Source organism: Schistocerca americana, chromosome 1, assembly GCF_021461395.2.
Source record: "Schistocerca americana isolate TAMUIC-IGC-003095 chromosome 1, iqSchAmer2.1, whole genome shotgun sequence".
NCBI classification, from domain to species: Eukaryota; Metazoa; Arthropoda; class Insecta; order Orthoptera; family Acrididae; genus Schistocerca; species Schistocerca americana.
The window spans coordinates 703901546-703917495 of record NC_060119.1 but is presented as its reverse complement, the minus strand read 5'-3'; the positions used below and the strand labels follow the sequence as shown (position 1 = coordinate 703917495).

At 40.1% G+C, this 15950-nt stretch overlaps 1 protein-coding gene across 5 annotated transcripts in view; it reads right to left on the bottom strand.

Moving 5' to 3' along the window:
- The window catches only part of LOC124609653 (exonuclease mut-7 homolog), a 244638-nt gene that overhangs the window by 117089 nt on the left and 111599 nt on the right, over nucleotides 1-15950 (bottom strand). For all 5 annotated transcript variants that reach the window (XR_006979496.1, XM_047140093.1, XM_047140091.1 and 2 more), the window contains exon 11: nucleotides 4978-5124. Coding sequence is in view for 4 of the 5 variants with exons in the window: in XM_047140093.1 (XP_046996049.1) it covers nucleotides 4978-5124 (147 nt within the window). In the remaining variant the exon portion in view is untranslated. The remainder of the gene's footprint in view (nucleotides 1-4977; nucleotides 5125-15950) is intronic.

Sequence of the window (15950 nt, the reverse complement as noted above, 5' to 3'; positions counted from 1 at the left end):
TTTGGTCTCTTCCCCCAAACAACCCGACCCCCGTTCCCATAAAAATGAGATGTTTTACGTTAATGAAATATTATATGAGTCACAACATTCCCGTTTCTCTATAATACACTTTCCACTAACTATGCAAAAACGATTATGTTAATGATTGCATGTTGTACCTGCGTACGTAGCACACATTGTCGCACATTGCTAAGAATTTCCTGCTTTTCACTTATTTCAAGCAAATTAATATCACGGAAGGACGGCCAAAGAAACGATCTTTTTGAGGTTTCCTGCAACTGTGTTTCTTTAAATGAGTGGTTCCCGACTGGAAAAACAATAAAGTGGAGCAGTTTATGCACGATACATACCCAGTAGACGCACTGTTTTCATCTACAACCAACAGAAATGTAATCCATACTTGGCTTTTTAGACCTTCCCGTGTAAACATTGGTTTCAATCTTACGTCTTACTACACTGGCTTCCTCGCGCTGCTTGACCACAGAGAGAGAGAGACCACAAATGAGAATCCCATACTGGCTGCAGTGTCTCACGGATAATAACACGTGTAATGTGTTTGAAGTTATGTGCTACGTATTCGGTCACGGCTTCTATGCTCGGTCACCAGAACTAGTGCGGGTAGCCTATCCAGTTAGGGTGTGCTCGCCCCACCTCGTATTTTGTGCTCACTTACTCAGTCATGCAGGACTCTATATTGAATGGATGGAAAGTAATAGTGTAAAACTTCCATCTAATGCCACATTTACTACAGCTGGCCTACTGAAACATGTGCAACAGCACTTCAGGTCACAAGAGTGCCTTTTGAAAAGTGTGTTGCATTCAGTGGACAAGGAAATTAAACTTCTACAGTTGCTAGTGGAATACTGTGGATTCAACACTATTGAACTTAATTGGGTAGTTGTCAAGAACAAGATTGCAAAGGAGAATAATTTGAAGCTAAATTGTACTTTAATAGAGTTGTACTGCTCCACTGTGGAAAGTGTTCCCCAGAGCTTCTGGAGGAATTCAGTGAATCATATACACAAACCTGAAAACAGTTATGCACAAGGAATCCACAGTCTTGACATAACAACAGAACCATTGCTGATCCACGTACAGAACTGCAATAGCAGCTGTGAGATCTCTGTCAGTAGCAAAAGTGATGAAGGTGGGTTATATTTCATTCAGGATTCTTTACTGCAAAATTTATTTGTGATAGCTGGATTTCCATTCATGTTACAATGTACAATACATTTAACTGTTCATTTATTCAGAGCTGATTATACAGCGAGTATTCATTTGCAATTTATCATATTATTGCCCTCTACTTGCAACAACTGAATGCAGCAATGCTGTACTGAAAAGCAACAACGAAGCTGCCATTCTTCGCCAGTTAATTAGATGCTTATCACGCATTACGATAGTGGTGGCACACTGATATGATGATTACAGTGCACCACAGCCTCACATTTATTGCAGCTACTAAAACAATTACTTTACAAACTCTTAAATGAAAAACGCGAGGAGTATTCAAGAGTGACGACATACAGTGTAACCAACAAATGTTCAAGCTTTACATCCGTGCTTTCCACTGCACCAACTACGATGGTAAGCTCAATCGCAGAATCTTGCATTTGATATTATACAGCAATGAAATTACTAATCAGAAAACAATGAAAATTAACCTGCAAAAAGAGAAAAAGGTTGTATCTTTCAACTGTGCACACGAAATTTTCTCCTAACTGAAGTCTGACGTCTATGACTCCTCAAAGTTGGCACTTGCCAAAAAATGACTCAATAAAGCATGCTTTTTCTTAAACATTACCACATATAGTGCCTCCATTTCAACTACAATGTAACATTCCTACACTAAATAAAAGCAGATATTTCCACAATACTGGCAAGGTACAACACACCAATGTTCATCATGTGATATAACCAGAATATAAGCTCATCACCACCTTCTACACTCCCTCTGGCCATCATCTCCTTCCAGCCTCCCTCTGTCCATCCCCACAGCCTCCCCTCTCTCTGTCCATCCCCTCCTGCCCCAACTCACTAACCATCCTCTCCTGCCACCTTTCTCCGTCCATCTCCTTCACTATTCATCTCAACATTCTTGCAGCTGTACCCATTCACACGTGTAGCCCCTGCAAAGCCCTCTTTCACTGTTCTAAATCTCTTTTTACTCCTGCCTGACCTGTAGGCTGGCCTGCACAGCAGGTCGATTGGCTGGTCGATACTACTCTTACACAACACATCTTTTGTACAGGGCAACCTATACAACAGTGGCTGAAAAAAATAAAAACAAAAAAATAATTGCCTGTATCTCTGCTCCTATTGGAGTTAGGAGGTTATAAAACCCACAGTGCTGGTACTTGTGAAGATTGCGGTTTGTGTGCCAAATTTTGTTGAAATCAATCCTGGGATATTGGAGGAGGTCCCAGACATGCACACATATGTAAATACATACTAACAGTCTACTTTTTATACATACATCAAAAAAAGTTTTGCATTACCTCCGTTCCCAGAGTTCCGGAATCTGTACATAAAATTGGAATAGAGATCAACATAATCATTTCCGCCCTTTTTATTGCTCATGAAAACCACACACTGCATGTTGTACCACCATACAGTGAGACCTTCAGAGGTGGTGGTCCAGAATGCTGTACACACCAGTACCTCTAATACCCAGCATCAGGTCCACTTGCATTGATGCATGCCTGTATTCGTTGTGGCATACTATCCACAAGTTCATGAAGGCACTGTTGGTCCAGATTGTCCCACTCCTCAATGGCGATTCAGTGTGGATCCCTCAGAGTGCTTGGTGGGTCAAGTTGTCCATAAACAGTCCTTTTCAATCTATACGAGGTATGTTTGATAGAGTTCATGTCCGGAGAACATGCTGGCCACTCTAGTTGAGCGATGGTGTTATCCTGAAGGAAGTCATTCACAAGATGTACACAATGGGGGTGCAAATTGTTGTCCATGAAGAAGTCTGCCTCACCAATATGCTGCCAATATGTTTGCACTATCGGTTGGAGTATGGCATTCACATATCATACAGCCGTTACAGTGCTTTCCATTACCACCAGTGGCAAACGTCAGACCCACATAATGCCACCCCAAAACAGTAGGGAGCCTCCACCTTGCTGCACTCGCTGGACAGTATGTCTAAGGCGTTCAGGCTGAATGGGTTGCCTCCAAACACGTCTCCAATGGTTGTCTGGTTGAAGGCATATACAAAACTCATCAGTGAAGAGAACATGATGCCAATACTGAGCGGCTCATTCGGTAATTTATTGGGCCCATCTGTACCGCGCTGCATGGTATTGTGGTTGCAAAGATGGACCTCGTCATGGACATCGGGAGCGAAGTTGCACATCATGCAGCCTACTGCGCACAGTTTGAGTCGTAACACGACATCCTATGGCTGTAAGAAAAGCATTATTCAACATGATGGCACTGCTGTCAGGGTTCCTCTGAGCCATAATCCTTAGGTAGTGGTAATCCACTGCAGCAGTAGCCCGTGGGCGGCCTGAGCAAGACATGTCATCGATAGATCCTGTCTTTCTGTATCTTCTCCATGTCCAAACAACATCACTTTGGTTCACTCCAAGTTGCTTGGACACTTCCCTTGTTGAGAGCCCTTCCTGGCACAAAGTAACAATGTGGACACTATCGAACCGCGGTATTCACCATTGAGGCATGGTTGAACTACAGATAACATGAGCCGTGTACCTTCTTCCTGGTGGAATGACTGGAACTGATCGGCTGTCGGACCAGCTCCATCTAATAGGCGCTTCTCATGCATCATTGTTTACATTTTTGGGCGAGTTTAGTGACATCTCTGAACAATTAAAGGGATTGTGTCTGTGATACAATATCCATAGTCAACGTCTTATCTTCATGAGCTCTGGGAACTGGGGTGATGCAAAACTTTTGTTTGGTGTGAGTATACATCAGTTCTTGCCTACCAGAGCTCCACAACTGCTCCAGCTGTGCTCCTGCCTAGCACTCCGAGCACTGCAGTGAGTGGGACTGAATGGTGAGGAGGAAGAGGACAATGAAGGCCGTAGTTGGACAGTCATCTTGGCAGACACCAAGTAGTGTGCCAACAGTACTACTTGCTTTAAATTAGATTTATGTTCTGCATTAGAAGTACTAAACACTACAGACTTGTCCAAAAAAGAAAAAGTGGAAAAGCCACTCCAATATATGGTAGTTTTCCTTAATGTTATTAGAAAATTATTTATTTAATTAATTATGTGTGTTGAGAAAAAGGGATAATGTATAAACAAAGAATATATATGATGTCCTAGGCTAGAGTATAATCTTTGTCGTCCTTGGTATAAAGATAAAAGAGATAGTATTCTCTTCCTTTTCCTTTGTGACCATCATTTGATGAACAGCTCTGTATTCAGGTTCGTGTTAAAAGAATTAATATTTCATTCATTTGATTTCAGAAGATATATTAATATTGTTAAATGATAGTACATGTTATCATTTGTAAGATTAGCACTATGTTTTTGTCAACTGTGTTCTGAATGCTGCATCTGTCTTTTATTCTGTAACTTGTAACTTTTTGTTTTGCATTTGCAAGCACAGCACACACACTTTTAACTTCAATGCGCAATGCAGCATTTGCCATGTGGCCAACTGCCGAATGCTCCACAGCATCAGTGAAGCGTTTGATGGTGTACATAAATGCAAAAGGAGGAGCTGTGAGGTACAGAATGAAAGACAGCTACAATGTTCAAAATGAAGCTGACACACAGCATTGAATAAGATACTAACATATTATGCCAAACGAAGAAGGGTGAAAACCTGAACTGCATCCTAAATACAAGGTATATATAAAGTAGCAGGGTAGTGTATTTATCCAATTAACCAGATTTCCTTATCTTGTAAGTCACAAACTTTTTCCCCTGGTATAAACTAATACACTGTAAATGACTTTATCATCAGAAGCTTACTCTCATAGTAATCTATACTCACCATTGTATGGGAAAATAATAGAGTGTTTCTTCACCAATTGTTGCCAAACAAGTGACACATCCAATAACTCACAATGTTCTTCCAGGAAAGGGTACAAATGTGGCAATGAATTTTTGATCATAGCCATATCTCCCACATACGAGAATGCTGGAATGAAAATTATGCAAATTAAAACATCTAAAATTCAATATTAACAATAAATGTATTACTTCATACATATGCACATATATCCATACCTCCCTGGGCTTCCTGTAAGTGGGACACACACACACACACACACACACACACACACACACACACAGAGAGAGAGAGAGAGAGAGAGAGAGAGAGAGAGAGAGTTGAATGTATTTGTTGTAATCTATTTGCAACAAGTCATTTCTTTTACACACAGGAATGGCATAACACCCCTCCAAGATATCTCCCACATTTCAGTGAGCAGAGGGAAGACTGACAATATCGACTCCCAGAATCTTTTCGATATCCTACAAACTATGCTAGTTAGCTTTTACTTGACTCTTATTCAAACTTATCTCCCACACAATTTTTGCTGAAATTCACTGACATGTCATTATGGAGCCAACTGTTACAAGATGTGTGAAATCAGAATTTCCATTGAAACTAATGTCTTATTTTGCAGAATTTATTTAATTTCTTATACACCTCTTGCTTTGACTTACCTACTGATCTCCAGATACGTTAAAGAGATTATTATCAAGGATGAGTGCTGTTTTGGTGCACCTCATATTCCTGATTTAAGAGTTTGGTTGAATACAATTGTCCTGAATTTCATAAACGAGTATGCTTAAGTTATAACTGTTGGGCTGAAAAGTGGAATGTTGTGTATTTCAGAGAACAGGTACTTTACCTTAACTATCCAAATCGAAAGGATTCTTTCCATAAAATTTAACCTCCAGGTGAGATACTTAAGGATGGAGTCTGTTGAAGCAAATTAGTCAACAAGAAACTTGGCTTCTGTATGATAATTCTTTCCCCTTGGAATGAACTCTGACTGCACTATGCACATAATATTGGGGGGGAAAAACAATGAGCATGACTTTGATATCTGATTTTGACTCATGTGCTTTTTAGGGTGAGGAAATTCATTGGTTTTCCATTGGAAACAGAATTTCCACACCAGTGTCACACCCATAGACTGAAGTTTCATCTCAGGTAACAATTTTGGACACAAAGTCCAGATCTGAGTGAAAACAATCCTTCAACTTCGTGCAAACCAACACACAATTTTCTTCATCACTCAGAAGTTTGGGCACAACAGATCTTGCACTCACTCACATCATCTATAAATTATTGATTAAACTGCTTTGCACAGATTGCTTTAAAATGCCCCTGAATGCCAGTTGGAAACACAACTAGTGCAATTCTATAACTATAATATTTGTGTGTGTGTGTGTGTGTGTGTGTGTGTGTGTGTGTGTGAAGTATACAGAAAAACTTCAAGGAGGGGGGGGGGGGGGGGCTAAAGATATTTTGAGCTACCTTTACTTTTACCAATTTAAAAAATAATCAAGTCACATGCAAAGTTTAAGAAAGTTTTATTTAAACTGATTATACACATATACATGACCATGTCATCTTATGATATAAAAAAGTTACAGTTGTGGTTTTCTTCCTTAAATGACGAATTCTATGGGCCTATTCTTCCTGGTAAATTGGTTAATTACATCGTCAATAAGACAATCAAAGTCAGGGTGAGTGTTCAACAGAGCTAAGCCATTAAGTCGATCCTCCTCCATTGTTGACCTCAGTCATATCTTTATACGCCGCAATGTTGAAAACCTTCTTTCTACTGTAGCAGTAGAGGCAGGTAGACAAGTAAATGTTTTGTACAGTGTGTGCAAAGTAGGATAGGACAAACAGACAGTGCTTGCATAACAGAATCATGATCATTAAGGGCATTTCTGCTCGTTTGCTTGTACTGAAGAATCTCTCCCATTAGTCTCTTTTTAATCATGAAGAGTGATTCTTCTTCAAAGAACGGTAGTTCAGTTAAGCACCGATTCAGTTTATGTGCTGGGTCATTACCATCATTTTTCAGTAGTTGTGAGGGTAAAAGTATGTTGAATTTTAAATGATAAATATTTTCTTCAGCAAAACACACTCTCATTCTGTCGTAACATGAGCCAGTGTTGGAATAAAAACAGTTCTTTTACAGGTTTTCCCTGTGTCCTTGTCTGCCTTTATGACAAGGAACACTCATCTACACATCTAACTCTTCCATAACTGCCTTTGTCTCTCCAACAATACAAGCATAGTGGCTATCAGCATAAGCTCTCATGCCATCTTACACCTTGAGCATCGAATCTAATTTTGCTTTTGCCACTGCTAGGGTCTAGGGTCTTGTAAGATTTTGCTGACTGGATATGTAATGCTGGTAATGTCACTCACAAGGAGATGGCATGACTGTTGGGTCGGGGATTTGTCCGAAATTTTGTGTAGTGAAAGAGGACCCCTAACACCTCACATGGTTAAAATATTAAGATGCACTACTCGGAAAATCCCGAGAAAAATCGATCCAAAGTTTCTTAGGTGCCTTATGAGTATAAAATGTTAGTTTATTGCCGAGCCACTGTCTGGCCTAGATGGCTGCCGGCATGGTAGCTCAGTGTGTTCAGCCGGAGGGCTACGTGCGCTCTGTAATAAAAAAAACTGGGTCAAGGAATCAACGATCAACTTGAATGGATGTCTTGTGACATCCACCCAGACCAAACGCAACGAACTATATCGAGGGGGGGGGGGCGGGGGGGGGGGGGGAGGAGAAGAAGAAGAAGAAGAAGAAGAAGAAGAAGATGGTTAGGGCTTGGACTCTTACGCCAGAGGTCTCGGGTTCGATTCCTCGTCTGGCATTTTCTTTTGTTATTCCACCAATTATTCAAAAAGTTTCTCAAACCTACATTACTTTTAAAACATTATTTTAGCTCAAGAACGTAAAGTTTTTCATTCACTGAAAAATATTTGTGCTCGTTGTTCTATTTCGTTTTATAGGGTTTCAAGGTTTAAAGGGGCTTTGTAAGGGTCCCCTTGGGATTATAATGGTCATCTGCACATAGGAATGTGCGTGAGCCATGAGAAGTAAACGGCAGTTTGTTTTTCGATTTCGTCGTGAACAGACTTGCCTGTTTCAAATTTCAGCGTGTTATTCCACTCCAAGGTTAAAATGTCGACTGAAGGAGTTGCTGGCTCATCTGGAATAGGAGAAGAAATTCCTGAAGAATCCTTTCATAGTGATCTATCAAAATTATGATTGAAGGACACAATGGTGTATTATGAAAAGCTGTTGATGGAAAATAATTTAATTGCATTGACATCTTCGGAAGAAATCTCTCGTGATGCTATGTTATTGGCCGGAGAACTTTATAATAATACACTGGAACTTTTGGGTGAAAAAACATTCGTAACTGAAGAGGAATTAATTCACGCTCATGAGGATTGCGAAGAATGTGAGGAGAAAGATGAACAGTTCAAAGTGCCACAAAGTGATTCGTCTCCAGATGAATATAAACCGTCACCGAAAAGATTTAAAAGTGACATGATTCCCATTGCCTACAAAGTCAAAGTCGTGAATATTGCTAAAGTGCACCCCACATGGTCCTTGGCGACATTGCAAAATTGGTGGTACGCGAATGGATAAATTTGAGGCAATAGATTTGTGGACCTACGACCGTTTTGTGGAAGCAAGACAGCAATATCAGCTAGTCACAACAAGAAATTTACAGCAATGGGCATTGACTGCAGCTGCAAAATTCGTCGATTTCAAATTCAAGGTGCCTGATCGATGGGTCACGGCATTTAAACAGAAACACAGAATTTCACAACGCAAGATCACGAAACTGGTTTCGAAAAAAGCGGCGTCAATGGAGGACATCCAGGCATCTGCGGAGACCTTTCGTCGGAAGACATGCCATTTAATCCCTCAATACTATGAGGATTATGTAATAAATACTGACCAAACAGGTAAATACACATTTTCTGCGTACAAAATGTTTTTACCGATGTAAAATATATCAATTCAAATTTAATTATAGATAAAGATATTTACACACACATTCAAATATTGTTTAATATTAAAAATACTATTGTTTCAGGATGCCAATATCAATCTGTTTTCAACAGGACTCTCACTGAAAAAGGGAGTAAAACAGTTTTCATGAAAAAGTCAGATTTGAATAAAGTGACACATTCATACACCGCACAATATTCAATAACTTTATCCGGAAAACCACTCCCACATGTCTTCATATGCTTACAAGAAGCGACAGGTCATTTCCGACCTCATATTCACAAATTAATAGATGTTATGCCAATACTTATACGAATGTTATCGTAACATCATCGAAGTCCGGAAAATTAATAACAGTTTTATACATGGATTTTCTCCAGAAATGTTTAAAATCTTATGTCGGGAGAATAAATATTTACTTCTCATTGACTCTTGGAGAGGTCAAACGAATCCGCAGATATATGATACAATTTTTCAGGATGATGAAAATATGCCAACTTGGTCTGTAAAAGTTATATCTCCAAAAATTAACTTCTTTGGTGCAACCTTGTGATGTTTACTTTTACAGGCAAGTTAAAAATTTCATTAAGTGCTTGCAAAATTGCAGTGCATTGTTACAGGAGAATCGTGAAATTAGTTCCCGGGAAGATTGTATAAAAATTCATTCTATAATTCACCATCAATTACTGTCGCCAATATTCTGAGACATGATTCAATATGCCTGGTTTGCCTCAAAATTATCAGAAACTCGAAACATTTTCGTAAAAGGTAATGGGGCATGTTTTTATACAGATTTATTGCAAACGCCCTTTGATTGTAAAAAATCCGCTTTTTATATGTAGCGCAAGATGTCACAAAAATTATTGCTTTGTTTGTTTTTACGATAATTACCACTGTGGTTCTTGTTTATAATTATTATATGTATAAAAATTGAATGTTTCCCAATTGACTTTGTTATTCTGATTAAAAACCCAATGTTTCTCCTTGTATACTTTACAATGAAATTTGGAAAACCCAACGCCATGAATTGTGTTGTTGGACAAAAAGAAAATAATTTGTATTCAATAATGTAACTAATTTGTTAAAGATAATGTAGGTTTGGGAAACTTCCTGAATAATTGGTGGAATAACAAAATAAAATGAAACAGAAGAAATAAAAGAAGTGCAGGAGGAGGAATCTAACCATCTAGGCCAGACGGTGGCTAGGCAATAGCCTAACATTTTATACTCATAAGGCACCTAAGAAACTTTGGATCGATTTTTCCCAGGATTTTCTGTGTAGTGCATCCTAATATTTTAACCATGTCAGGTGTTAGGAGTCCTCTTTCACCACACAAAATTTCGGACGAATCGCTGTCGTGCTGTCTCCTTTTCAGTGAGAACAGAGTGATGAAAAACTCACAATTAGAGAGAGCTCAGAGGAGAATATTGGCTTTGGCAGCCATTTTTCTATCTGTCCAACACTGTATTTCCTTAAGAACTTTAGAAACTGTTCCGAGCACATAGCTACCTACGTGCCAGACTGAAACGTATAAAATAGGATGATATGGACGCGCGTGCCACATAGGAAAGTTCAACTACTTAACTACTTGATAACTCAATTCAGTCGAATTGACTGATGAAAGAAGCGAACGAATAGTGTGCATGCTGACTGGCGGTGGTGGTGTGGGTGGCCCTGCAAGGGGGGAGGGGGGGGTGTGTCATGTGCCCCCCCCCCCCCATATGTATCTGCCACTGGTGTGTGTGTGTGTGTGTGTGTGTGTGTGTGTGTGTGTGTGTCATGCGAAAATACGGTGTTCACAATTTAGTCAATCACATTCTCCAACAACAAAATGTCATTCTTTCCCAAGTAACACTGATACTTAAAGTCAGTAAATATTTGTTACTAGTTACGTCAATGTAAATTCACACTACAACTAGACTTCAAGTACTATAATTTAATCATGCAGATCACATAAACAAATACCTTCTTCTGTATTGTACTTATTGGTCCTGTTGTCTACAAAAGCAACTTTCGCATAAGGCACTACTCAAGCCAAGTTATAATTACACTTTTGAAAGTGATTTCTAGACATACTTATTTAAAGTTACAATAATACACTTTAGACAAAGTATTTATTATGTAAAATACTTCATAAATTTAAATAATGGAATAAAAGCAGTGATGGTGCGAATATGACTTTAGAGATTTTCCGAAGGTTTTGACATCAGTAATAGCTTTTTATGTTTTCAGGAAGTTTGTTACGAAGTTTAACTCCCATGTGGCATGTATTTTTTTGGCAGAGAGACGTGTTGATTTGGCTTGTATATAAATTTTTGTTTTGTCTGGTAAAGTGATCATGTATATTACAGTTATTTTGCAGTCTGCAGTCCGTACTTATTACATTTATTTTAAAGAATATAAGGGTTTCCACAATATATACACATGGTAATGCGCAAATACCAAATATCTTAAATATGTATGCAAGAGTCCTGGTTTGCATAAAAAAAGTGTCTAATGGCTCATTTTTGTAGTTTGAAAGTGCTACTAGCTGTCAAAATAGTTCACAGGTGAACTGACGGATGTTGGCATCCAATGGGCAAAATATTTCAGCAAACGATCAGTTTGCCATCATCGGGTGTGCTCATGAACTAACAGATTGGGGGGCAGGGGGGGTGGGAGGGGGGGGGGGGCTGGTGCTGTGCTTTTCTCTCCTCCTCCTCTCCCTCTGGAAAGCTACTCCATCGACCATCCATGCCCAGCATCCATGGCCCCACTGCTCCCACCAACCCAGTGCTCTGTCCTCGGTTCGCACCTACGTACGCACCCTGGCAACACCTTTGCTGATCCTCCGCCTGCCCCTGTAGTCAGTTCATTGTCTAGTATCTCAATGCTCTTCTTGATTCTTGACCACTCTAATAGTGGGTTCCAATGCCTTGCTAAGTACATACCCACTATCACGATTTATTAGCAGTTCCCTTAATTGACTCTTCCTTAATGACACAGTCCCAGAGTTTGGATATCTGTGTCAGAGCCTTGGTGTGGTTATAGCCCATTCTGTGCATTCCCGTCAGGTAGTGTTCTGTGACCTCCAACTTGTCAGGTTGCTGCAATCTGGTATGATGTTGGTGTTCTCTGCAATTATCTTCAACACTAAGCAATGTTTGACCTATGTAAGTTTTACCTCATTGGCAGGGTATCTGACAGACCCCGGGTTTCCATAGCCCAAAGTCATCATTATCAAGTAGGGCCCTTGTTTTGGCTGATGGGCGAAGACTGCCTTCACTTGGTGTTTCTGAAGAATTCGTCCAGTATTGCTGGATAACACGCCACAAAAAGGAATGAATGCAATGGCCGCGTCCTCCTTAGAGTCCTCTTCTGGTTTTGCCACTTGCTAAACCTGTCACGCTCTCATGCAAACAAAAGCTATACAACCGAACACCTATAGCAGGTAGAGGGCAGCCATAAGGAAACTAAGATGAGATCCTGATATTGTGGTCTTGCCAACTGACAAGGGTAACACAACTGTGGTCCTATCTCACCAAAATTACATCAAGAAAATGCGGGGCCTGCTAGAAGTTGGTGCATATCAGTTGGTTGACACTGAAACTACTGAGAGGGTGGAGGGGAAGACCACACTGCTTCTCAAAGAATCCAGCTCGCCAAATGAGGTTACGAGGGAGAATGAGTTCCACCAAGACTTTATGGTCTGCCAATGGTTCACAAGGGTGGGGTTCCTTTACACCCCAATGTCAGTAAAATTTGTGCTTCGACATACTCATTTGCTAAGTATCAAAAGAATTTGCTTAGTCATTATGTGGGGAAGAGCTCATATCACATTCACAACTCTATGGATGTTGTTGGATCCCTTAACAACTTCAAGCTTAAAGATACCAACATACTTGTGAGTTTCAATGTTGTTTCTCTTTTTACCAGAGAGCATTTACAAGAATCCTTAGAACATATGGGCCAGAAATTTGATACAGAGACGACCCACATTTTTTAGCACGTCTTGACATCGAAGTACTTTCTTCTCTCCGATACCTACTATGAGCAGACGGAAAGAGTAGTCATGGGGAGTCCGCTTTCACCAACTGTTGCCAATATGTACATGGAATATTTCAAGGAGGAAGCCCTAGAATCAGCACAATGGAAACCAACATGTTTCTTCCAGTATGCAGATGACACTCATTATACAACCACAAGGAACAGAGAAGCTTCCATAAAATCTTAATTCCATACACCAGAACATCAAAGTCACCCTGAAACTTGAGGTGGATGGAGTACTCCCTTTCTGGATGTGTTGGTTAGAACAAAAGCAGACAGCACTTTGGGCCCCAGTGTTTATTGGAAGAAGATGCACACAGACCTATACTTACATGCTGACAGCTGCTGCCACTCAATTTAGAGGCATGGCACACTCAAAACATTGGTACATAGAATGAGCCCTATCTCTGACAATGACACAGAACCTGAACATCTGAGGGTGGTTTTCTGGAAGAATGGCTACATGAAGTGGCATATTTGGAGAGCCTATGTCCCATACCCTCTGTACAACTGGCAGAACCAGAAGATAATTCTCAGGAGGACATGGGCATTGCATTTATTCCTTTTTGTGGCACATTATCCAGCACGACAGGACGAATTCTTTGGAAACACCTAGTGAATGCAGTTTTCTGCCCATCAGCCAAAACAAAGGCCCTACTTGGTAGTGTGGAAGATGACTTTGGACTTCAGAAATCCAAGGTATTTAGACACCCTGCCAATGTGGTAAGATTTACCTAGGTCAAAAAGTGCATACTGTCGAAGATAATTACAGAGAACACCAATGCCATACCAGACTGCAGCGGCATAACAAGTTGGCGGTCACACAACACTACATGACAGAACTGCACGGAATGGACTACAACCACATCAAGGTTCTGACACAGATGTCCAAATTCTGGTACTGTGTCATTAAGGAATCTACTGAGATTCGAGTAAGGGGACTGCTAATAAAATTGTAAATTTGAGGTAAGTTCCTGTGGGACCAAACTGCTGAGGTCATCCGTCCCTAGCCTTACACACTACTTAATCTAACTTAAACTAACTTACACTAAGGACAACACACACACCCATGCCCAAGGGAGGACTCGAACCTCTGACAGATGGAGCTGCGCGAACCAGAGCCATGCAAACCGTGCAAGGCGCCCCAGGTCATGCTGCTACCCTGCGCAGCGAACTGCTAATAAATTATTGTGATAGTGGGTACATACTCAGAAAGGTATGGGAACCTGCTCTTGGAATGGCCAAGAAGAGGAATGAAATACTAGACAATGAATTGACTACAGGGGCAGGCGGAGGATCAGCAGAGGTGCCAATATCTTGCGCACCTGGGAGCGAACCTAGGACGGAACACTAAGTCGACAGGAGCACTGGGGCAAGAGATGCTGGCTGCAGAAAACTCATGATGTAGTTGATCAGAGTGAGAGGAGGAGGAGGAGGAGGAGGAGGAGGAGGAGAGAAAAATGCAGTCAGTTAGTTCATCAATGCACTTGATGATGGCAAAGTGGTCATTTGCCGAAATATTTTGTTCGTTGGACACCGACATCCAGCAGTTCACCCATGAACTATTTCAACATGAAGTATGCTACGAGAAGCTGAAAAATCACATGCTATTAGCTGTTTTAGAGTTTCCCCAGAAAGTGACTCCATATTTAAGGCGAGAATTTAAGTAAGCAAGATATGCATTCATTACTGTTTTCTCATTACAGCATGGTTTTAGTGAGGAAAGAAGGTAATATGTCTTGTTCAGTTCTGCACTGAGATATTCAATGTGCTTATTTCATTTTACATTGCTCTACAGCCAAAGTCCTAAGAATTTGGTTTCAGTAATGTTACCAACCAGTTCACCACTGACAGAGACCAAATGGGATGAACATGACCTTGTTGGGAGCATTGTGGAATTTTAGTGCAATGATTTTTTACTATTTATTACAATCACTGCTCTCTCTCTCCTTTTAGAATTGTGGTGTCATCTGCAAATATGATTGTTTATGTGCATCCATATTTAAGCTGAAATAATTTATATATGGAAGAAATAGAAAGGGTCCCATTACTGATCCTTGGGGTACACCATATTTAATCTGTTCATAGTCTGATAAGTGTTCAGATACAGTTTTTCGGTGGATATTTGTGCAATTGATGCACATTGCCTGCTTGTTATGGTCCGGAAGGAACTGATCCAGTTGCTGGACAGACCTCTAATACCATATTTTTCAAGCTTTGACAGCATAATCGTATGGTCCGCCATGTCAAGAGTTTTAGACAGTCAATAAATACTCCTAGTGATTCCTTTTTCATGTCCATCAGGCTTAATATGGAACAGATGCACTCACTCATAAACAGCAGTTGTCACTGATCTCTTATTGCTGAATCCATGTTGTTAAGTACACAAGATATTGTTTTTATTTGCAAATTTCAAAAGTCTGTCATAGTTTAAATTTTTCTAATACTTTTGAAATGCAGGAGGAAACTGCAATTGGTCTGTTATTTACATGATCTTTTTCGCCTGTCAGGGAAAGTGTCTGCCAGGATCGAGCAGTCCCAAAAGTGTATAAATATTTCAATTAGGTTCTATGCACTTTTCTTCAAGATTGCTGCATGGACACCATCAATGTATGTGGAGTTGGAATGTTTCAGTCCTTTATTGCATTAGCTACTTCATCTTTGAGACAGAATTGATGTACATTGACCACCTACAGGCACTTATTTTATACTCATTGGCTTGGGTGTTCTTATGTATGTTTGTTCATATTACATTATCAGGAAACACCTGTGAAAAAAAATTGTTAAATGTGTTTGCTACTTTCAAGGGGTTTGTTCCTCCTCTCTTCTTTTTTTTTTTTTGTGATAGTGTTATATTTTAGCAAGATGGTCTGTATTCACCAGATTCTTTTTTATAACACTCCGCACAGCCTTCGCTTTATTAGCTGA